This window comes from Pan paniscus, chromosome 5 (assembly GCF_029289425.2).
Source record: "Pan paniscus chromosome 5, NHGRI_mPanPan1-v2.0_pri, whole genome shotgun sequence".
NCBI classification, from domain to species: domain Eukaryota; kingdom Metazoa; phylum Chordata; class Mammalia; order Primates; family Hominidae; genus Pan; species Pan paniscus.
Window position 1 is genome coordinate 48,754,252 of NC_073254.2, and position 24,194 is coordinate 48,778,445.

Below are 24,194 nucleotides of genomic sequence, written 5' to 3' on the forward strand. Positions count from 1 at the left end.
GGGAATTTGTCCTGTGGTGGAATGAAGTCAATACGCCATTATTATTGCTCAGTAACCAACTTTCTGCCTATTTTTTGCTTCCCATACAGCCAGCCAGTACACAAACCAGGTAACTTTGATGTTTATCATCATATAAATGAACCGATTAGCATCTGGGCACATACATTAGTCTCTTACGAATTAGATTTGTGAGTCTTGTTCCTGGAATTGACTCTCTCCCACTGATCCCATCAGGTTTCTTGGCTTAAAATACTTGACCAGTGGTGATGCCAACAGAGTCCCATCCTAGAGAAGCCAGCTTGTCTCGGAGGATGGGTGTTTCTCTGTGATACGCTGTTCATTCTTGTTTCTATATCCCCCTCTGCATTTCCACTGCACTCCTTGAGTCTGCAGAGCCTCAAGCATGGTATCACAACAGCTTCCAGACTGCTCCACTCCAAACTCTCCTGCTGGCTCCTGCTCAGACATGGTTGATACCACATGATTGCCCTGTTCAGGACCACGCCCATGCATAAAACCAAACTCTCTGGACTGGCTTTTGTTGCTTTCCATAATTTGATCTCATCAGTCTTTGTTTTCCATTACAGCTCAAACTGTTCCTTCCATTTTGGGACCAGGGAACAGAGCTCACTTAATGCTGCTCTCCCACTGATGATGCCCACCCATTCTCTGCCTGCAAGCCCTACCACTCACAGCTTCAAAAATGGCTCCGCCCTTCCTGATTCCACCCCACACAGAGGAAAGCAACTTCTTGTGATGCTTCCTTATTCTGGATGTGGCTCACCTCTTACCCCTTCCAGCTCCTTTGGGTCCCCTAGAAAGCCTCCCTGGCTAAGGGGGACAGGCCCTCTCCTCAGCACTGGGCACTGACCGTCTAACCAGGGCTCTGTCTCGGCACCTGGTAGCAAGGACGGCAAGATACAACAACATGCTGATTTTAATAGCCTCTGGCTTTCTCTACTGCGTTTCTCACCTGAATGCCCTGCACACCAAATCTTCCATGGGGTCACCCTTGACCTCTAGGGCAATTCCCAAGAATCTAGCAGAGGAGTGGGGGAAACCAAAAGACTGACATGAAGGACTCAAGGGAAGCCTCTGAAAAGAAGAGACCAGACACTAAAAGGGATGTGTGTGAAATACTGGTTTTTATTGGTTGGCACAAGATTACAACCTACAATTTCAATGCCCTTCCCTCCCACACAGCTCAAATGGAAGGAAACTGATTAACACATAGAAAGGAACGGCAGGCTCACAGGTTTAAGCATTTGTTTTTACAAAAAGGAGTGGGATATGGGGGTGGTCAAGTTTTACGGGTAGTAACAACATTAGATGGCAGGGGGTAAGTCTGCCTGTCCTCCATTGCTGGTACCACATAAGGGATACATTAGTAAAGTAGGGAAAGGGTTATATGTGTGGCTGGCCTGTTCTTAAGAGAGGAAGGTGGGATGGTATCTGCTGTGTACCTGTCTCAGACCAAACCTGGGGCTGGACCAGTGCCCCTTTCTTCTCAGCCCTCCTCCACAGCCTGACTGTACTGCCAGCCGCACCCATGAGAAGGAGGTGTGAAGGAAGCCTGAGGACATCCACCTCGAGAAAAGGAAACAGGAAAACTATTTCCTTCCGCCTTCTCTGGACCAAATTTCACTCCCCTCAGCTCCAGAGAGTGCTGCAAAAATCTTCCTTAGGGACGCTGTGAAGACACGGGGAAGAGGCCAGCCCTGAGCGGGCAAGAAGAAAAGCTTGAACTTTCCATGCAGTACCAAGCAAGGCTATTTTGGAAACAAGCAAACAAACAAAAAATGGAAACCAACACCATATAACCACAGGTTGGGTAGCTCCTAAATCCTGGACAGCATTTGGATTGGGGGTAAGGGCAATTTTACTCCAGCTCCTTGTTTTATAACCCGCACAAGGTGCCAAGAGGTTTAAGGACCACAACTGACCTCTCTCCCTACAAGCACCATTCCTTGGATTCCCAGTTTTGTTGAGCTCATTTGAGGTCATCCTTGCCATCCTCTTAAAAAATGACACAGCCTCTTGGTTATTCCATTTTCTATCCCTTTCTACAATTATGAACACACTCTCTAAACAGGAGATCTATATATGCTCTCATCCTGCAACCCAAGAGATTAGGTGACCTAATGATGAGAAGGCTAACTTATTTGCTTTCCTGGGTGGTCCTGATGGAAATGAACAGCAGCAGAGTTCTGGTGGGATAGAGCAGTCTAGTCTGAGCCACTGTGTGATTCCCCAGGGGACTGGTCCCTGGGTACATGGGTCCCTGGCTCTCTGTCTCAGTTCCACAGATATTACTCAACTTGGCCATTTACGCCTCAGCTAAAACATATGAGCATGAGGGAAAAGGGACAAGAAATACTTTTGTCCTCTAGAAAAACTTAACTCAATACATCTTGGCTACTTAGTCTCAATGCACGGGGTTCCCTGGAAACATTTGTTGAACTTGGCCAAGAGGAGATTGTATATGGATGGCACACCTGGAAAAGGGGAGAAAGCACACTAGTTCATCTCTTTTATAAGTAGAATGGTCCCAGGGATGTTAACCTTTCTGATGCTGATGGTAGATGAGTGGAGTGGAGGCAATCGTGAGAAAACTTAAAAACCCTTAAGCTGTTTGGAGACTACACACCACAGTGGAGCAAACCAAGGTGGGGCCTCACTGCCTCCTCAGAGCCCATCCCTGACCATGTCATTGGATAGGATGGAAGACAAAGTCTTTGAAATGGAGGCTGGGCTGGCAAAAGTAAGTATGAAGATGCTACTACTGGCCTTCCACTTCCTCTCTCTGATACACCTAAGAAGGTGAGAGACACTTGCTTCAATTCCATTTTACAACAGTTCTCAACATCCTGAAATACTCTTGACTTCCTTAAGCACATGGAAAACTGGTAAGCTATATCTTTCTAACTGAAATTTTACTTATTCTAACCACCAACCTTTTCTTTGATTATCAACCAGTTTGACAGTCTTCAGATCACAAAACAATAGAACAGACCTGACATTTACAAAACTGTACTACATACTTTCTTTTACAGTAGAGCTGACCAATTACTTTTCTAACTACTAATGCAACACCATGCCACTGGGCCCTGGACTCTGATGTTTCTGATCCCTGAGCAACACATCTATGTCCATTCACAGATGGAAATGAAAGAGTGAGATTCTCAGAGGCTAAACAACATTCTGGGAGCAAATTGGATTTTTGAAGGGAGCGTCCTCTTAGAAAATTCTGAACAAACATGCTCCCAGTCACGAGGGATGGGGTGAGCGGGCAGGTTTCTGTCTGTGAGCTATAGCTCCCTTCTGAACTCCTTCATGTTCTTGGGAGGACACAAGCCTCTTGCTCATTAAGCAAAGGCCCTCCAAGTCTCCTTTTTACTTCAGCACTTTGGAAACTCTCCAAGACTTAACTTCCGATCTGGGGAGGTTCTACGTGGAGCAGACCTATCCTTCTTATTCCTGTTCCTGGGTGTCTCCATAATCAGCCTCTACCTTCCCTGGCATAAGTCATATCTGTTATGCTGCAGGAACTGAGTAACCAAAGCTAGATATCCCTTGGACCACTGATTAGTGACACATTTTCTCCACAACAAAGGGAGGCTAAAGACAAAGGTTTAACCTGAGAAACTTTTTTTTTGGCAAGATAATAAAGAGGTTAAAGAGGCTACGTGGATCTGTCACTGCTTTAGCTTACCATTTTCAATTCAGCACCAAAGTGCTCAGGAAGACAGGCTCAGATCAGGACGACTTCTTAAAGGGATTCACAGGCAATATTACTGACAAAATGATTTTCCAAAGCTGAGCCACGCGCCCCACCCTACAGGGAGGGGAGTAGAATCTTACGGCCCAGCATTGGCATTGAGGCATCTTGCTTTTTTTCCTCAGAATTCCACAAAGGCTTAAGAGTGATCTAAATGCCTGGCTGGAAGCTCAAGTCTAGGAGAGCTATTCTACTGCACTGTTGAGATGTTCTCTGCAAGGTAGTCACAGATAATAAGCAATTTAGTAGATAATTATTCTATACAAGAATTAATGTTCTCTGAAACAGTGATTAATAGAATCTTCACATCTGGCCTGGCTGGGAGGCTTGGGGGCAGGAAAGGGAGGGTGGAAGGATGGGTAGCACATCAAAATGGTGATGAACCTGGCAAAACGACAATGCTGCTGTTTTTGTATCCTTTAAAGCCTATATCCAGGGTTTTAAATGACGCTTTTTTTGTGTGCTTCCTGATAGGAAGTCAAATAAGTTTTAGTATTAAGAACGGGGGATATAAACCAAAGGAAACCTAGAGTCAACTGACTGCTGGAGGAACAGAAGCAATGACTTCTTTCCACCTTCTAGATAGTAATCTTACTTTTGTTGGCTAAAAGCACTTTCTTCAGCATTCTGAGTTAACATGGGTTCCCTATAAGCTCCCCTCCCCAGGTGGACAGTCTTATTTTCTAAGACAAGCTCAAAGCTCAAACTCACCAAATTACCACTATAAACAAAGCTTCAGGGAAAAGACATAACCTTACTTCAAAAGCTTCAGGTCAGAGACAGCCAAAATCATGTGACTGCTAGCCTCAGCTCAAGTAGTGTGCCCAAATCATCACAAAATGGGATTCCCTTCCTTTTTTTTTTTTTTTTGAGACGGAGTCTTGCTCTGTCGCCTAGGCTGCAGTGCAGTGGCGGGATCTCGGCTCACTGCAACATCCACCTCCTGGGTTCAAGCGATTCTCCTGCCTCAGCCTCCCGAGTAGCTGGGACTACAGGAGTGTGCCACCACACCTGGCTAATTTTTGTATTTTTAGTAGAGATGGGGTTTCACCATATTGGTCAGGCTGGTCTTGAACTCCTGACCTTGTGATCCACCCGCCTCGGCCTCCCAAAGTGCTGGGATTACAGGCGTGAGCCACCGTGCCCAGCCCTCCATTTATTAATTTATAAGGGGTCTAGAAGGACAAACTATTTGATTAATTTGAAGGTGAGAGGTATCATTTTCTCAGATGCTCCAACTAGGCTTCTCACATCCCTCAAAGGTTATCAGCTAAAGACAAGAGTTTCTGAGGCTAATGCAAAAACATGGTCAAATATGAAACCGCCCTTTTAGAGGCAGGGTTTGTGAAAGGCTGCTGGCCTCCAAGGGAGAGTATGCCTAAACTCTCTGGGCTCCCAGGACCTGTGGTGACCTCAAGCTAACCTGATGCACAGACAACAGTATCTTTTAGGGACTGCAGCCAATGTTCCCCAATTTACTTTTTTTTTATACCTTAAAATATCAAATGTTTCATTTTTAGGTGATATCCCAAGTGACACAGAAACACAGCTCCTCCGGATGGTGAAGTCTCCGCTGCAAAACTCACGAAACAGCACAGAGGATGACTCTAGGGTGCTCTCCCACTTGCTCCAAGTTAGGCAGGTGCCCTGGTGGAGGCAAGGCTGAGCCATTAACATGCACAGCTCCATATCCTGGAAGCCTCTGTAGCCTTGAGGAGATAGGCTCTATCCAACAGGACTCAGAATAAATGACTGCCACCTCAACTGAGCAGTATGAACTGCCCACCTCAACTGGGCAGTCTGACCTCTTCCATAGTCTTTAAGAAACAGAAGAGCCATTTGCATTATTTAATCACCATTCAATAATCTCCTCCCTCCCCATAGCTGCTTAAGTTAACTGTCCCACAAGTGTCCTGTGGTTTGTAAAGATGAGGGTTATTTTCTGAAATGCAGATGGGACTAGGATGAAGCTGTATTATCAATTACAGCCAACTCTCATTTCTCTTAAAGCAAAAATTCATTCCACTGTGATTTCTCCAGGTATTTCCTGCAATTCTAAATCCACCCTTGATATTAGAGAATATTAAAATCACACAGTTGTGGCAAAAATCACATTGTGGCTATTAAATCCTTTTTGTGAACTAAAAAAAGTGAATGTGGCTTAGGCTAAGCTGTTTTTGTTTTTTGTTTTTTTTTTTTTAAAGATGAGGATGCGGACTCCAACAAAGGCATTAAGAAAGTACTACATGAAAATGAGAAATATGTGAAGGATAACATGTGAAATGTACACTCAGGTCTAACAAATACCTATTATTTCTCTGGTTAAGAAGGTTTAGCAGGAGCCTCCAATGAGCACTGTATGTAGAGAAAAGGGAAGGAGCAGGAGGAGGAACAGATCTGCACAGAATTTTTTTCTTAAAAACCACAAAGGGTGACTTTTTTCTTCTAAGCAAGCAAGCCTAAGAGGCATTACATGGGCTGGCTCCTAATATCAAAACAAAATATTTCTTTGCCACAAAGGAACTTGACTATGTAGCAACACATTTACAAAACTACTGCAAAACACTCCCAGAGGGCAGTGACCTACTCTGCTCCCCAGAGGCTGCAAGAAGCAAGGCCTCAAGTGCCTCACGTTCCATGGGGCTGTGCAGTGCAATGCAGAAGGCGGAAATCCTGCTGTGACGCCACCCTCGAGACCTTCTGCAGCCTGAGAGGGGGTGATACTCCCACACCCTTTGATCCTTCCAGATGGCTCAGCCTAGATCTAGCAGTGAGAGAGCCCTCTCCATGCAGGGCAGATGGAGTTGGTGGACACTTGTAAAAACAAAACACTAACTGTTCCATCCTGTTATATTTGCTGTGAGGAAAATTAAGATTCCTGTTTTATGGGCTGCACTGTTTCTGGAAGACTACAGAAAATCTAACATGGTTGACACTTCGTGGTAGCCCTTCTGTATATACACACACACACACCCAGAGAGAAGACAGAGAGAAAATCCTGGTCCAAAAGATCACATGACCTTACTAGTGTTTCCCCAATGACTGTAATTTATAAACTAAAAATTTTTACAAATCCACTGCTATCTTCTTCTGTCCTGAGTTTGGTAGACTTTAATGGATGCTCCAGCAATAACCAGAATCTAGGACATGCAGACTCACTGTGAGCGAGAGGCTAGGGATCTGCCCTAAACATAGGAACCTGTTTCTATCAAGCCTGAATGAGGTCAGCTCTGGTAGAATTAATGACAAATCAATGTCAGTGAAATATTCTGCAAACAGGGTAGCTTTTGTGCTTTCTTTTGATTATTTTCTTTGGGGAGATAAAGGTATTGCAACCATGGGTCTAACTAATCTATCACTAAAGGACTGTGACGACATTCTCAATAAAGACAGTCATGGTGTTTACTGTGCCAAGGAGGGAAAATCCCAGATCATCAGAATCCCAGTGTAACAGAAAACAGCACCAGTTTCAACAATTCTGATGTTGGACAAAGCCTCTTTTTGTCAGTTAAGAAAGCATAAGCACAATCTCTCAGTCAATTGCATTAACAGGAATCCATTCATGTCACTGAAAAATACTTCTTGGCACAGTTCACTTTCCTAACCCAAAGACACCAACAACAATCAAAACTGCACTTTCAGGGTAGTATATTGTTACACTAGCCCAGTCAAAACATACTCAGAACATTTAAAAATGTATAAATTACTGTTAGCACTGCAGTTCCGTTTTATTTTCTTATTTATTTATTGAGACAGAGTCTTACTCTGTTGCCCAGGCTGGAGTGCAGTGGCATGATCTTGGCTTACTGCAACCTCTGCCTCCCAGGTTTAAGCAATTCTCATGCTTCAGCCTACCAAGTAGCTGGGATTACAGGAGTGCACCATCATGCCCAGCTAATTTTTGTATTTTAGTAGAGATGGGGTTTTGCCATGTTGGTCAGGCTGGTCTCAAACTCCTGGCCTCAAGTGACCCACCTGCCTTGGCCTCCCAAAGTGCTGGGATTACAGGTGTGAGCCACTACACCCAACCCTGCAGTCCCTTTTTAAAGAGTACTGACTGTTTTCCTGCAAAGTACTTTCAAATCCATACCATAAAGGTAGAATTTATCTAGAAGAATGTGTTTTTTGAATTCCACCTGGCACTTGGTTAAATCTACTTTATTTTGCCCTTTATTTATTTGAACAGAACTTTAGAATGCTCTAGGTCAGGATAAGAAACAGTGTGTTCGTTTTTAAGAAGGATGTGTGAATAGTAAGTTGGCATTCAGACTCAAGTCCCATGGTATTGTTCTTATCCAATGGGACCTCTCCTTGGGAATATAATTTCTTTCCCAGAGGTATCATGGTATCCCAAGAATACAACTGCTCTTTGGCTCTGTGTGTGAAGATTGGGAGAGAGGATGTAAACTAAGAGTATATAGCAAAAAAAAAAAAAAATTTTTTTTTTTTTTGAGATGGAGTTTCACTCTTATCACCCAGGCTGGACGACAGTGGTGCAATCTCGGCTCACTGCAACCTCTGCCTCCCAGGTTCAAGCGATTATCTCGCCTCAGCCTCCCAAGTAGCTGGGATTACAGGCGCCCACCTAATTTCTGCATTTTTAGTAGAGACGGGGTTTCACCATGTTGGCCAGGCTGGTCTCAAACTCCTGACCTCAGGTGATCCACCTGCCTCGGCCTCCCAAAGTGCTGGGATTACAGGTGTGAGCCACCGTGCCCAGTGAGTAGACAGCAAAATTTAAAGTTCACCAACTGATGTTCCCAAAAGTGCTGAACACTAAATGACACAGGGCTATGAGGTACATACATTTCTTTTAGTAGGAGGGAAAAGTAAAAGCTTTTCAAAGTTTGAGTGCTTTATTAGAATTTTTAAATGAGGCGAACTATGATTTTAATTTCACATCTTGGCTAAGGAGATGCCACTGGAGTACAGAGATAATCTCCTGTCTTAAGCCACGGATCAGTCAGTGTAGCCCTCCCTACCCCTCAATCTCGAGACCCTCTTACTTCCGAACTAAACAACACAATTGGCAAATGAAGCCAGCACGAAACCTGTATCAAAAAACAAGAGAGTCTGCAGTGAGCCAGTGTATTATGTAACCACTGTAATAAGTGATTACGTGGCCTCCCATATGGACCTTTCATATCCTGGTGGGAGATGGGAGACCAATTTAATAGCTCTGAGCATGCTCCATGGTGCAATCACAAGTGCCATGCCAATACAAAGACAAGCAAGCAGGTGAATTTCCCTAGTGTACTTTTCAGGAACACGGTTACTCAGTTCGGGGACAGGAATACATTGATGCACCTGCAAAGTAAAGTTGGATGCTTCAGAGCACATGGACGATACCCAGGTCAGCACGGTGTAAGGCATATATGGACACAAAGAGAGGCCATTGTTGGCAATAAATAGCATTACGGAAAAGATTCCAAACCAGCAGGACAGAAATGGACCTGATGCTCCAGTTTTTTAGATAAGTAATCCCAAGAATCCAGTTCAAACTCTACTGTCAACATGTGGGGCAGAATTCAATTTCTATCATTGTTTTTACAGATCTGGGCTGAGGCCATTTGCTCCTTGCTTGGTTAAAAAAAATTAAAAAATTAAAAAAGGTTTCTTCCTGTTTCTTTCTGGGCAGGGAAATACAGCTTAAAGAAGGAAAGGCCATGAGTCCTGGGAGCACTATGAAGGTAGCTAAACTCTTCCCATATCTACAGTCAATGACTGGGAAATAGAGAAAGGACAGGGCAACCCGCCCAGCCACTAGCATCAAAAACAAAAAGGTATGTTAATTGTGAGGCTCTCAATTCTAGAAATGCCCAAATTAAAAGAGAAAAAAACCTTGAAAAATTAAACAAATTTCTCTTTCTAGAAGTCATTTATTTACATATTATATGTCCGATATATAATGTGTAGATAAATGTATCCTGCAGTGAAAGTGACCACTCTACTGAACTGTACAGCACATTATAGGACAAATTATTGGAAGTTTTCATCTCATACTGGTATCTTTTAATAAAAAAAAAAAATTAAAAATCAAAGAAAACGTCTGGCCAGGGCCAGGATAAGACAAACAGGAACACTTCAGAATCCAAGGCAGGGGAAGGCTGTTGGCCTCTCTTCAGAGGACTGCAGGGGTGGGAAGAGGGAGGGACAGATCATGCACAAAAGTACTTACAAATTACACACCCAACCCCCACTCTCAATAAAAACAGAAGAAAAAGCCCCATCACTTAACACCAAACAGCAACATTATCAATACACCCTTTCTTTGCTGCCCACCATGCCTTATTTGAAAGAGGAGGCCTGTGAGAAGTGGAAAGAGCCAGGGTGAGAGGGAAGATTTGCACTTCAGTCTAGTTTCCAATTTCCATTTCTCTTACAGGAAGTCTTCAGTCATCTGATGCCTGACATCGAGCTCTGAGCAGAAACCGAGTATGTGGTGGCCACGACTGGGGTGCCATTGTTGGCTGAGTAGCCTTGCCTCAATGTTTCAAAATATGATGCCTGCACGGGTTTGTGATACTGCAGCACTTTTATGGCGTCTTCTATTTTAAACCATTCCCTCTTCCTTCCTGTGGAGGCAGAGAGAAAAGAAACTAGTACAAGAGTAATAAGGTTTCTGAGCCTAGAACTTTTGAGAAAATATAGAAAACATTAAAGCAATGTTTCTTAACACTTTTTTTCTTACAAAAATAACTCAAGCACACTTCATATGCTTCAAATATTATATCAATGTCTAATGCAGAAAGGTGAGAAACCTGAAAACCAAAGAGCTAAGAGTAATTGTGTAAAACCTGCCCTCCAGAGAGAACTACGGCTAGTGTTTTCCTCCTGCCCTCCTGCGTCTCTGAGCTTTCCTTGCTTGCACATACATAGGGATCAAAGCCCAGCAGCATCCCCATCTCCTGTAAAAACTGACATGAGAGCCGGATGAGGTGGCTCACGCCTACAATCCCAGCACTTTAGGAGGCTAAGGTGGGCGGATCGCTTGAGCCCAGGAGTTTGAGACTGGCCTGAGCAACTTGGCAAAACTCTGTCTCTACAAAAAATACAAAAATTAGCTGGGCATGGTAGCATGTGCCTGTACTCCCAGCTACCCAGGAGGCTGAGGTGGGAGGATCACCTGAGCCCGGAAGGTTGCGGCTGCAGTGAGCTGTCATTGCGCCACTGCACTCCAGCAGGGTGACAGAGTGAGACCCTGTCCCAAGGGGGGAAAAAAATCAACATGAGCATCAGCTTCCAGAATTACTAGGATGCCTGGTTTGTAATCAGTAATTCATTTAAAAGTTTTCTTATAAGAGTGAATGTATCTACATAATAGAAAATATTTTTTAAAAGAAGTAAAAATAATCTCAATACAATCACACTTTTATTTTTCAGTCTATTTTCTTACTCTTTTCTAGTCCATGCTTTAAAATCCTTTATATTTTTTCTCTTATAAAAGTAATAACTACCCATAATCTTATAAACCAGAAAAAAACACTCTCAATACCCTAGCACAACTGCCCTTTTTTCATATACTTGAAAAAGAAACAATCTTGAGACAACCAAAATTGGATCATGCTTTCAGGTACTCTGAATCCTGACCAGCTCTGCTGGAGTGTTATGGTCAGGAACAAGGACTCTGAAGCCAAAGTGCTGGGCTCCAATCACATAAATGGCTCCAATGAGCTGTGCAGCCTCGGGTAGCTGTGTTCCTGTTCCATTTTCCTCATCTATAAAACAGACAATAAATAGGGCCTATCTCACAAGTCTGTTATGACTATTAGTATGGAAAGCACCTGAAGAGTAACTGGCTGCTAAAAGAATGTGCTGCTGAATTTGCTTTTTAATTTTTGTTACTGGTTCTTTTTTACTTCATGTTATTTTTTCTTTTCTTTTTCTTTCTCTCTCTTTTTTTTTTTTTCCAGAGATAGGATCTCACAGGCTGGATTGCAGTGGTATGATCATAGTTCACTGCAAACTCAAGCTCCCGAACACGAGGGATCTTCCTGCCCCAGCCTTCCAAGTAGCTAGGACTACAAGCACGTGCCACACCTGCTTCTTCTTTTTTTTTTCTTTTTTTGGTATAAATGAGGTCTCAAATTCCTGGCCTCAAGTGATCCTCCTGCCTTAGCCTCCCAAAGTACTTGGAATTACAGGCATGAGCCACCACACCTGTCCTATGTCACACTATTTCTTAAGCAATCTATATTATGAAAAAAATATGAGACATTGCCATTGCTAGAAAGGCTAAGGCAGAAGGACTGCTTGAACCCAGGAGGTTGAGGCTGCAGTGAGCTGTGATCATGCCACTGTACTCCAGTCTGGACAACAGAGTGAGACTGTCTTTTTTTTAAAGACATTTATGGCTGCATTATGTCATAGTATCTAGTATGGATGTATTATCATTCACTTAAGCATTTCCATATCACTGGACATCAATTGTCTGTGATGATGATGATTATTATTATTATTATTGAGACAGAGTCTCAGTCTGTCACCCAGGCTGGAGTACAGCGATGTGATCCCGGCTCACTGCAACCTCTGCCTCCCAGGCTCAAGCAATTCTCATGGCTCAGCCTCTCAAGTAGCTGGGATTACAGGCGCCCACAACCACACCCAGCTAATTTTTGTTTATTTATTGAGACGGAGGCTCACTCCGTCATGCAGGCTGGAGTGCAGTGGCGTTATCTTAGCTCACTGCAATCTCCGCCTCCCGGGTTCAAGCAATTCTCCTGCCTCAGCCCCCAAGTAGCTGGGACTACAGGCGCACACCACCACGCCCAGCTAATTTTTGTATTTTTAGTAGAGATGGGGTTTCAGCATGTTGGACAGGCTGGTCTTGAACTCCTGACCTCAAGTGATTCACCCGCCTTGGCCTCCCAAAGTGCTGGGATTACAAGCGTGATCCACCATGCCCAGTGATTTTAATTATTATAAATAATGCTATTTTTTAAAAACGTTCCCCGTTTTTTCTTTCTTTTTAACCTTCTAGGGAAAGATATCTAGCACAAGAACTACAAAAATAGAGCTTTTGAACTTTCAAGGGCTCCTGATTTATACTGCAAAAGTGCTTTACAGAAAGGCGACACTGATTCCCAGTCCTGCTTGTGTATGTCAGGATGTCAGTCTCACCACATTCCTGCCAATATTAGCTTTTCTTTAACATTGACAAAATTTTTTTTTTTTGAAACAGTCTTATCTGTTGCCCAGGCTGGAGTGCATTGGCGTATTCTTGGCTCACTGCAACCTCCACCTCCTAGGTTCAAGTTATTCTCCTGCCTCAGCTTCCTGAGTAGCTGAAATTACAGGTGTGCGCCACCATGCCTGGCTAATTTTTGTATTTTTAGTAGAGATGGGGTTTCACCATGTTGGCCAGGCTGGTCTCGAACTCCTGACCTCAAGTGATTCACCTGCCTCAGCCTCCCAAAGCGCTGGGATTACAGGCGTGAGCCACTGCAACTGCAGTTTAACGGGGTGGTGTTAAACTATGGTGTTTAACAGCTGTATAACATTCCATCAGACACATGTCATTCATTGATTTGTCATTCATTGAGTTATACATTTAAGATGCAAATTTTAACCAGTAAGAATAATGGTAGTAAGATCATCTGAAGGAAGGCTCCATAGCTTGTCATATTTTAGATTATTTCATTAGGGTCAATTCTCAGAAGTGGGAGTACAAGGTGAAAGGCTTGTTTGAATATTAATAGAGCAACGGTACCTAAAAAAATTAGTATCACAAGTGTATGACTCCTGCCTGACAGAGAGTGCTCTGAGGATAGGGCCACACCACACATCCACTGCAGTCTCCTTTTCAAGCGCTAGCACACCTGTCAGGGAGTCTGTTTTCAGTATATCCACACTGAATTTATTTCCTTGAGCACCCTGCATTATTACTAGACACAAAGCCATCAAGAGCCAAAGGGCTACGAACTGCCCAGAGTAACAACGTGAGGGGCATGGCGGCAAGGCAAACACTAACATTAAAGTGAGAATGTTGGCAAATAAATTTTATCTGTCTGCCAATTTGTAATGGAAATTAGTGTTCTCCTTTCTAGAATATACTTTCCTTCAGAAGTAAACAATCAAACCATGAACCAACCTTTGTACCACCACAGTTTATAGTTCCATTATAAACGTTAACAGCCATCTGAGATCAAAGAAAATGGCTCCTTTGGGAGAAAGTTGGGTGTACCTAAAGGGTACACACAGCACTTTTTGTAAAAGTTCATAAATTTTATTTTTATATTCATATAAAATATGAAAAAAATATAAAAATATATATTATAGATATATTCATATTTTATAAGAATAAAACTAGAAACCACCTGCACTATTCTGTATCTACTAAATGATTTCTGGAGGGACTCACACCACCAAACCAACAGTTTTCTCAACAATATAAATGTCATGAGGAAAAAGACCAGGGTCCTGCTCTCACTTATGGTCCCCATGGCCAGCAGTGAGCCTGGCATGGCGGAGGCCCTCAATCAGTATCTGCTCAGGAGGTGCAGAAGTATAGCCCTTTTGGCAAGGACCCAGTTTGATTTTAGAAGCAACACTTCTTATTTTTAGGGGTCATGCTTCTATTTGTGGACCATGTACTCACTTCAGATTCCATTTAAACATTTCAAAATACTATCAGGTTCAAAATGTACATGCTTGTTTTATTATACACATCCTTCAATTATTTCTATTCTTTATCCAGCTCTTGTTGTTCTGTTTGTTTGTTTGTTTTTGAGACAGAGTCTCACTCTGTTGCCTAGGCTGGAGTGCAGTGGCATGATTATGGCTCAGTGTGACCTCAAACTCCCAAGCACAAATGATCTTCCTGCTTCAGCCTCCTGAGAAGCTGCGACCACAGGCATGTGCCATCACGCCGAGCTAAGTCTTCTGATTTTTGTAGAGACGAGGTCTTACTAGGTTGCCCAGACTGGTCTAGAACTCTGGGCTCAGGTGATCCTCCTGTGTTGGCCTTCCAAAGTACTGGGGTTATAGGTGAGTACTGAGCCTGGTACGCTCTTGTTTCTGGCTCTGGTCATGACCTGTGGCATGGCAAGGGCTGGTTGTGAGGAGCCCTTTCCAGGTTGTCTGGAGATGGCTTACCAATGTTAACTGAATCTTCCCAGTCTTCCAGCACTTCAGTGACAATGAGCACATAGACATACGTCCTGTGCTTCCTCTCCTGGTTCTGAAGGGCAAAGAGAGAAGGATAGAGAGAATTTTTCCTTAGAAAGCTGGAATTACTTAAATGAAACACACTCTTATGCATATGTCCAGAGAGCTCAGACACAAAGATTCTAAACTTTTACTTTTTATGGTCCTACAGTTATAGCTACATGATTTAAAACAGGCCACACTTGAATTTGAGGGTGTGCTCTTTGGCTGGACTTCTAAAACCAAGTAATTATATTGGTTTTTCCTCCCCTTCCCCTAAATACAACTTCACAGGAATACTGTGAATCAAGAAAAAGGCATCATGTAAATTTAACTAGCTAGACCACCAGGGAGAGGACTGTGGATGGGTGGGCTACCACAGAGGTCTCAAACTTCAGTGACCCCAGCAAGGCAAACAAGCTGAGTGTGACACACACACACACCCACGCACACCCCTTTTCCCACCCACACCCCTTTTCCCACTAACCCCACTTACCTTATTTTTTTTTTTGAGAGAGAGAGCCTTACTTTGTCACCTACGGTAGAGCACAGTGGCATGATCATGGCTCACCACAGCCTTGACCTTCCTGAGCTTAGGTGATCTTCTCACCTCAGCTTCTTGAGTAGCTGGTACAGGTGCACATCACCATGCCCTGCTAATTTTTGTATTTTTAGTAGAGACAGGGTTTCGCCATGTTGGCCAGGCTGGTCTCAAACTCCTGACCTCAAGTGATCCGCATGCCTAGGCCTGGGAAAGTGCTGGGATTACATATGTGAGCCACCACACCCAGCCAATTTTTGTATTTTTTTGTAGAGACAGGATTTCACCATGTTGCCCAGGCTGGTCTTAAACTCCTAGGCTCAAGTGATCCTCCCACTTTGGCCTCCCAAAAGGCTGGGATTACAGGCATGAGCCACAGTGCCCAGCCACCTTTTAAAAAAATTTATTTATTGCCAGGGGCGGTGGCTCATGCTTGTAATTCCAGCACTATGGGAGGCCAAGGTGGGTGGATCACCTGAGGTCAGGAGTTCCAGACCAGCCTGGCCAACATGGTGAAACCCTGTCTCTACTAAAAATACAAAAACTGGCCAGATGTGGTGGCGGGCACTTGTAATCTCAGCTACTTGGGAGACTGAGGCAGGAGAATCACTTGAACCTGGGAGGCGGAGGTTGTGGTGAGCCGACTTCGCACCATTGCACTCCAGCCTGGGTGACAGAGCAAGACTCTGTCTCAAAAAAAAAAAATTATTTACATATCTATTTTTTCATCAGAGACCTTTCTTCTGACATTTTTATTTTGTAAACTTTTTGTAGAGATAGAGTCTCACTCTGTTGCTCAGGTTGGTCTTGAACTTCTACCCTCAAGAGATCTTCCTGTGTCAGCTTCCCAAAACGCTGGGATTATAGGTGTGAGCCACCACGCCCAGCATCTGCTCATCTTTATTTCTCCTGATTTCTCACTTTTCCCTGCCTTCTTTCAAATTTGTATCACAGCTTATTTGTTTTTCCTCTCTTTGTTATAGTTACTTATCTTCTATTTTTCTTCTGTCTCTCTACACTTAGCTACCTTTCCTCCTACCTTGGTAGGAGACAAAGAAAAGTAGGAATGGGGTAAAATAATATTTAAAAATAATTCTAGTAGTTTAGGGGACAAGACTATGGGATTTCCTTCTTTCTTTCTTTTTTTTTTAAAGCATGTTATTCTCTGTTGGTGTTGCTTTCTTTAAAAAACTCACCGAGGTTGGGCATGGTGGCTGACGCCTGTAATCCTGGCATTTTGGGAGGCTGAGGCAGGAGGATCGCTTAAACGCAGGAGTTTGAGACCAGCCTGGGCAACATGGCAAGACCCTGTCTCTACAAAAAATTTAAAAATTTAGAAGGATGGTGGTGTATCCATGTAGTCTCACCTACCCGGGAGGCTGATGCAGAAGACTGCTTGAGCCCAGGAGTTCAAGGCTGCAGTGAGCTATGACTGTGCCACTGCACTCCAGCCTGGCTGACAGAGTGAGACCTTGTCTCGAAAAGTTAAAAATAACTAAAAAAAAAAAAAAAAACTCGCTGAAACAGAAATGGCATTTTTCCTATGTTAATATCTGTGTGGTTATTAATACATATCATTTGTACCAAAGATTTTAACAGACTTACCTCAAAAATTCCAACTAATCTTCCCAATGTCCCTTTTACTCCAGCCTAGAAAGTGAAAAAGAACAATTAATGCACTGATAGTATTATATTGCTGGCCTCATTCTGAGTCTTCTTAAGCAGTTTATGAAATAGAAACAAAAAACAAGAGGACACAGCTTGGCAGACTCCACATCTGTGAAGTGATACCAGTGTTTCCTGTGTGTCACCGACTGCTAACCTGCTAACAGCAGTGTATGCTCTGGGAAGTTAGAATGCCTTTCATTTCTTCTGGTCTCTCTCCCTACTGCAAAGCTAGCCAAGCAGAGCAAGATCATCAGGCCATGAAGCCACCACACCAAAAATATTCTGAGGTATTGATTACTTCAGGCCAGGCACTGCCACTCTGGGAGGCTGAATTGGGAGGATCGCTTGAGGATAAGAATTCAAGATCAGTTTGGTCAACATAGCAAGATCCTGCCTCTAAAAATTTGTTTTTAAATTAGCCAGTCATGGCAGCATGTGGCTATAGTCCCAGCTACTGGGGAGGCTAAGGTGAGAGGATCACCTGAGCCCAGGAGTTCAAGGTTGCAATGAGCTATGATTGCACCACTGCACTCCAGCCTGGGTGACAAAGTGAGACCATGTCTCAAAAACAAATAAATTAATTAATTGGTCGGGTACTATGGCTCATGCCTGTAATCCCAGCACTTTGGGAAGCTGAGGCGGGTGGATCACTTGAGCTCAGGAGTTCGAGACCAGGCTGGGCAACATGGTGAAACCCTGTCTCTACAAAAAATATAAAAATTCGTTGGGTGTGATGGTGCATGCCTGTAGTCCCAGCTACTCGGGAGGCTGAGGTGGGAGGGTTGTTTGGGTCCAGGAGGTGGAGGCTGCAGTGAGCCGAGATCACACCACTGCACTCCAGCCTGGGTGACAGAGCCAGACCCTGTCGGTAAATACATACATACATACACGCATACATACATACATAGATTACTTCATTCACTTATTCATTCAACAAATACATACTAAATGCCTAATTTGAACCAGAAAACAGTATATGTGCCAGAGATGTAACAGTGAATAGGCTAGAACGCAAGATCCCATGGGATTAAGACCCTGCTCTGACTTGGCTGTCTGTATACAATATGGTGGAAGAGAGTTTGGCACCCTGCAAGAACTCAAGAAAGCCTAGATGAACAAGAACATAAACATGGTAATTCTGCTACGGGTAAGTATCATGACAGAAATACACAGAGTGATGTGATGACAAGGAGTGGCAGGAAGAGGGATAACTTCAGTGGTTAGACCTTTTTTTTTTTTTTGAGACAGAGTCTCGCTCTGTCACCCAGGCTGGAGTGCAGTGGTGTGATTTTGGCTCACTGCAACATCCACCTCCCGGGTTCAAGCGATTCTCCCACCTCAGCCTCCCAAGTAGCTGGGACTACAGGTGCCCGCCACCACGCCCGGCTAATTTTTTCTATTTTTTAGTAGAGACAGGGTTTCACCACGTTAGCCAGGATGGTCTCGATCTCCTGACCTCGTGATCCGCCCACCTCAGTCTCCCAAAGTGCTGGGATTACAGGCGTGAGTCACCGCGCCTGGCCTGCCTTTTCTTAAATAAGAAAACAGTAACTTGCTTCTCTACATTTTTATAAATAACTGCCCTCCACAGCCAGCTAAAACTAGCTAGCTTATACTTCATGAATTAACCAGTGAAGCTGCCTGACAAGTGGGACAAGCTGCCAGGCCAGCCTGGGTTGGAAAGGCAGTTCTGTACTCTGATCCCAGGCAGCCTGAACACACTCTGCTCATCTCCTGAGACATGTCACCTGTGCTCCTGCCACAAGCCTCCACTGAGGGTCTGGAAGGAGAGCTGTTGGGGCAGATGAGGGCCTTGGGGGACAGAGGTAAGAAAAGTCATTGTTTTTTTTTTTTTTAACTCTTGTCACCCAGGCTGGAGTGCAGTGGCATGATCTCGGCTCACTACAACCTCCGTCTCCCAGGTTCAAGCGATTCTCTTGCCTCAGCCTCCCGAGTAGCTGGCACTACAGGTGTCTTACAGGTGCACATCACCACACCCGGCTAATGTAAAAAAAAAAAATATATATATATATATATATATTTTTAGTAGAGACGGGGTTTCATCATATTGGCCAGGCTGGTCTTGAACTCCTGACCTCATGATCTGCCCGCCTCAGCCTCCCAAAGTGCTGGGATTACAGGTGTGAGCCACTGCACCCGGCCCAAGAAAAGATTTAAGAGGCCATCATTCACCTTTCTCCTCCACAAAGGAGAAAGTCTCTTTAGCAGCTACTATCCAATATTTTTTTCTTAAACTAGAAGTTTATGAAACAATCTCCAAACTTTTAGGGCACAAATCAACTTAACATTATGACAACTCAATATAATTAATTTAAAACTTTTGTTTGGCTGGGCACGGTGGCTCAAGCCTGTAATCCCAGCACTTTGGGAGGCCGAGGTAGGTGGACTGCTTGAGCCCAAGAGTTCGAGACCAGCCTGGGCAATAAGGTGAAACCCTATCTCTACAAAACAAAAAATTAGCTGGGGATGGTGGCACATGCCCATAGTCCCAGCTACTCAGGAGGCTGAAGTGGGAGGATCACCCCAGCTCAGGAAGTCAAGGCTGCAGTGAGCCACGACTGCACCACTGTACTTCCAGCCTGGGCAACAGAGACATCTTGTCTCAAAAAAACAAAACAAAATAACTTCAAAACACAAAATTTCGTTTAATAATAGTAACCTCTGCTTTCGACACCAACATATATCTGTGATTCACTCTGTGTCAGATGCAGTTAAGAAAAATGTAAAAGTACCTATTTGAAATAGACAGAAATGTGTAAAATCTAGTGTAAATCAAATTATGCTGCCATTTGTACACCAACATTTCAGTGGTATTTTTCACTTCTAATTAGTCTTTCACCTTGTAGAATGTAGAAACTAATGATGTTTGTTTGTTTAAAGAGATGGTGTCTATGTTGCCCAGGCCGGCCTCAAACTCCTGGGATCAAGCAATTCTCCTGCCTCAGCCTCCTGAGTAGCTGGGATTACAGGTGCGTGCCACCACACATGGCTAATGATACTTTTTATTTGTCCCTTAGCCTTTCTTTCATAATATTTATGGGATCTAATTAGCAGAATTCTATTTAATGTGATCTTACCAATAATTCTATAGTATAAAGCAAATAAATATTTCCCTATTTACCAATTTTAAAAATTGGAATTCAGCACTTTTCTCAGGAAGAGGTCCCCCCTTTAGTAAAAGGATTTCAGTTCTTTGAAGTCATAGTGCTGACAAAAAAGAAAAATTTCTCACAGGCAAAGGTTCTCCCAGACAGCTTACCTTAACTATCTTACTTTTTCACAATTTTCCCAGACTCAGAGTCCAACTTTCATCTCCTAGTTTTTTCTCAAATGCTGCCACAAGCAATCTGAGAGTGGGTTATTTTTATCTGTCACATGATTCCTGCATGCAGGTCGGGATATGTGTCAGGGCCACATCTGACAGATATTTGGCTCACACATTTGGGGATAAGATTGAATTCAAGGGTATATTAAATTTGGTCCCATCAGGATGCTGGTATGGATCTGTCTTTTGCAAAATTATATGAAAGCAGTTACAATTTCAATCTATATGTCAAAAGCCACTAATCTAGAGAGGGAGTCTTTATTTAAAAGTCCATCTTAGTAGAGGTAATTCTTTCACCCTTTTCTAGTACTTTAGGCCTGGTTAACAAAAATAATCTGAATAATTGCCTACCCTTTTTCTTTTTTTTAAGAGACAGGGTCTCACTCTGTCGCCCAGGCTAGGGCGCATGGACATAGCTCACTGCAGCCTTGAACTCCTGGGCTCAAGTGATCCTCCTGTCTTAGCCTCCCAAGTAGCTGGGGCTATAGGCATGTGCCACCAAGACCGGGTATTTTCTTGAATTTTTTTTTTTTTTTTTAAGTCCAGGTGTGGTGACTCACGCCTATAATCCCAGCACTTTGGGAGACTGAGGCAGGTGGATCACCTGAGGTCAGGAGTTCAAGACCAGCCTGGCCAACACGGCAAAACCCCATCTCTACTAAAAACACAAAAATTACCCGGGCGTGGTGGGTGCCTATAATCCCAGCTATTCAGGTGGGTAAGGCAGGAGAATCACTTGAACCCAGGAGGCAGACACTGCAGTGAGCCAAGACTGTGACACTGCACTCCAGCCTGGGTGACACAGCGAGACTGTCTCAAAAAAAAAAAAAAATATTATTTTTTATTTTTGAGAGACAGGGTTTCGCTGTGTCACCCAGGCTGGTCTTGAAATCCTGGTCTCAAGCAATCCTCCCACCTTGGTCTCCCAAACTGCTGGGATTACAGGTGTGAGCCACCTGCCCGGCCCTGCTTTTTTAAGAGAAAAAAACACAAGTGTCTCTTTTTCCTATGAGGTGTTCTACTGGGATTGAGGTATTTCTCTGGAAAGGGCTGGATCCGATCTTGCTCTGTGGCAGTCTCCCTGTGTATGTACAAAAGCTTAGGCAGAGGCACTAATGTGGGTGATGGCCCTTTGAACCTGTGCCTAAAACGATCTACCACAAGGAATCCTGACTTTGTTGGCACAAGTGGACCGTCATCTTCTGAAACCAGCTTTTCACTCTACAGTGGACATTTTGACCGACAATGATGTTTGCCCAGCCCACAGGCATTCCCCTTCCCTTGCTGCTACCAGGGAGACCCAGATTCTGTCCAGGTGGGGGTTGTGGTGTACTTTGAGATGGCATGCCTAAGCAAGGCACAGGAAATTCTGCTCCCCTCTGCAGGGACTAGTTCAGAGGTGCTGTATGTCCAACAGCTCCTTAGAGGCTGTCTCTCAGGGACTTCTGGAAAAGATTTCCCAACACGATAAAAAGACTGCACAAAAAGAAACCCTGTACTTCCTTGTCAAGTGGGGATGTGAAAGCTGGAGCTGCTACCATCATCTGATCATAAGGGGAAGGCCAAAGAAATCTAGAAAGAAGCTGACCCAGCGCCCTGATGCTGTGAAGCAATGAAGTAATAATGGCCAGTGTCTGGGGCTTTCATGTTTCCCACATAACTGATGATGCTGAAGCCACTTTTAGTCAGGTGTTCTGTTATTATTTGTAGCTGAAAGGTTCCTGCTACTTCTTCCCTTGATTTAAAAGGCAGCTCTCTGAGAAGACCAAGAACTGTATTCCCCACTCCCTGGCAAGAGACAACTACTCACCTGAAAATGGTGTTTATCATTCTCTTGCATGTTTTTATACTTTTACTACTTGGGTATGTATCCACTATTAACAGTATTTGCTGCAAGTTTCTCTACTGAATTTAAAAAAGGTATTTTACCTTCTATAACTTTTTCCCTCAGTATTATGTTTCAGAGTTTTAGCTATATTGACACATGTAGTTCTAGGTAATTCATTTTAATTGTTGAACAGTTATCTATTTTAGGAATTTACCATAATTTATTAATCTACTCCCTTGTCAGTTTACTTCTGCTATTATTAAAAATGCTGCAAAAAAACTCTCTTGTAGATCTAATCTATCTCCTTGTTACCAAGTGAAAGAGTTTCTCGAAGATTTATACTAAAAGTCAAATTTCTCAGTCACAGAGGATAAGTACCTCCAGATATTTTCAAGTTGGTCTCTTTTGGTAGATCAACTGCAGAGATAGTGACCATTCTCCACCTCTCCCTACATCCATATCCTTTGACATTAATTCTGCAGCTCTTCCCATCAAGGGATAGAATCTACTTACCCATCCCTATATCTAGACTTGCCTTGTGTCTTGCTTCGGCCAACAGAATGTAGAAGAATGGTTTACCAGGTCCAAGCCTAGGCCTCAAGAGGCCTTGTAGTTTCCACTTTTCCTCCTGGAACTCTGCCTTCGGCATATGAATAAGCCTGAGCTTAGGCTCCTAAAGGATGAAAGACCACAGCTGTCTAGGCTGAGTGGCCTACAGCCAGCTAACCTCCAAACTGTGTGAGAGCATAGCCAAGATCAGCAGAGTTGCCTACTCAACTCAGAGCTGGCTGCAGACATCTGAATAGTCCAGCTGACACCAGAAGTTGACCTTGGCTTGTAAGGAGTAATAAGTACTATTTTAAGCCACTGCATTTTGGAATAGTTTGTTATACAGCAAACTGATACACTCTCCAAAGTACACAGGCAGTGTATGAGTTGCCATCACTCTTGTTCCTCTTCAATATTTAGTATTTGTTGTTAGCCATTTTCCCTCCCCACTTCTGGGTCAATATGAGTGTGAAATTGTATTACATTATTTTTTAACTGAAATTGTGCACTTTTTCCTACTTCAGTGAACATTCAGATTTCCTCTTAGGGGCATTATATATTCACAGCCTTATTTGACAAGTGACCATCATAATGAATCTGCAGTTCTTTGTATCTTTATTTATTTATTTATTTATTTATTTTGAGACCAGTCTCTGTAGCCCAGGCTGGAGTACAGTGGTGCAATCATGGCTCACTGCAGCCTTGACCTCCCAGGCTCAAGTGATCCTCCTGCCTCAGCCTCCTGAGTAGCTGGGACTACAGGCACGTGCCATCACAACTGGCTTTTTTTTTTTTTTTTTTTTTTGGTAGAGATGAGGTTTTGCCATGTTGCCCAGGCTGGTCTCAAATTGCTGGGCTCAGGCAATTCTTCCATTTCAGCTTCCTTCTTGATACTTATGCTCTGTGGCAAATATTTTCTCCCAATCTGGCACTTGTCTTTTACCCTTGTTTTCAATGTTCTTTGCTGAGCATATTTTATTAGACACAGTTTATTTTACTTATCTTTACCTTTTGTGTTAGTTATCTTGTTTAAGAAACACATCCATGGCCGGGTGCGGTGGCTCATGCCTGTAATCCCAGCACTTTGGGAGGCCGAGGTGGGCAGATTGCCTCAGCTCAGGAGTTTCAGACCAGCCTGGGCAATATGGTGAAACCCGTCTCTACTAAAATACAAAAAATTAGCCGAGCGTGGTGGCGTGTGCCTGTAGTCCCAGTTACTCGGGAGGCTGAGGCAGGAGAATTGCTTGAACCTGGGAGGCGGAGATTGCAGTGAGCCAAGACTGCGCCACTGCACTCCAGCCTGGGTGACAGAGCGAGAGACTCCGTCTCAAAAAAACAA

The 24,194-nt window shown here is 43.6% G+C and overlaps 1 protein-coding gene and 1 long non-coding RNA gene across 2 annotated transcripts in view; one reads left to right on the forward strand and one right to left on the reverse strand.

Moving 5' to 3' along the window:
- LOC129397951 (uncharacterized) overlaps nt 1–1,578 on the forward strand; it is a 31,303-nt gene extending 29,725 nt beyond the window's left edge. The window contains exon 2 of the long non-coding RNA XR_008625600.2: nt 588–1,578. This is a non-coding gene — a long non-coding RNA (uncharacterized LOC129397951). The remainder of the gene's footprint in view (nt 1–587) is intronic.
- The window catches only part of NUDT3 (nudix hydrolase 3), a 111,943-nt gene continuing 88,875 nt past the window's right edge, over nt 1,127–24,194 (reverse strand). Inside the window, exons 3-5 of the mRNA XM_008960613.4 lie at nt 17,070–17,114; nt 14,873–14,957; nt 1,127–10,353 (exon numbers count right to left, since the gene is read on the reverse strand). Of these exons, the coding sequence (XP_008958861.1) occupies nt 10,175–10,353; nt 14,873–14,957; nt 17,070–17,114 (309 nt within the window). The 3' untranslated portion in view covers nt 1,127–10,174. The remainder of the gene's footprint in view (nt 10,354–14,872; nt 14,958–17,069; nt 17,115–24,194) is intronic.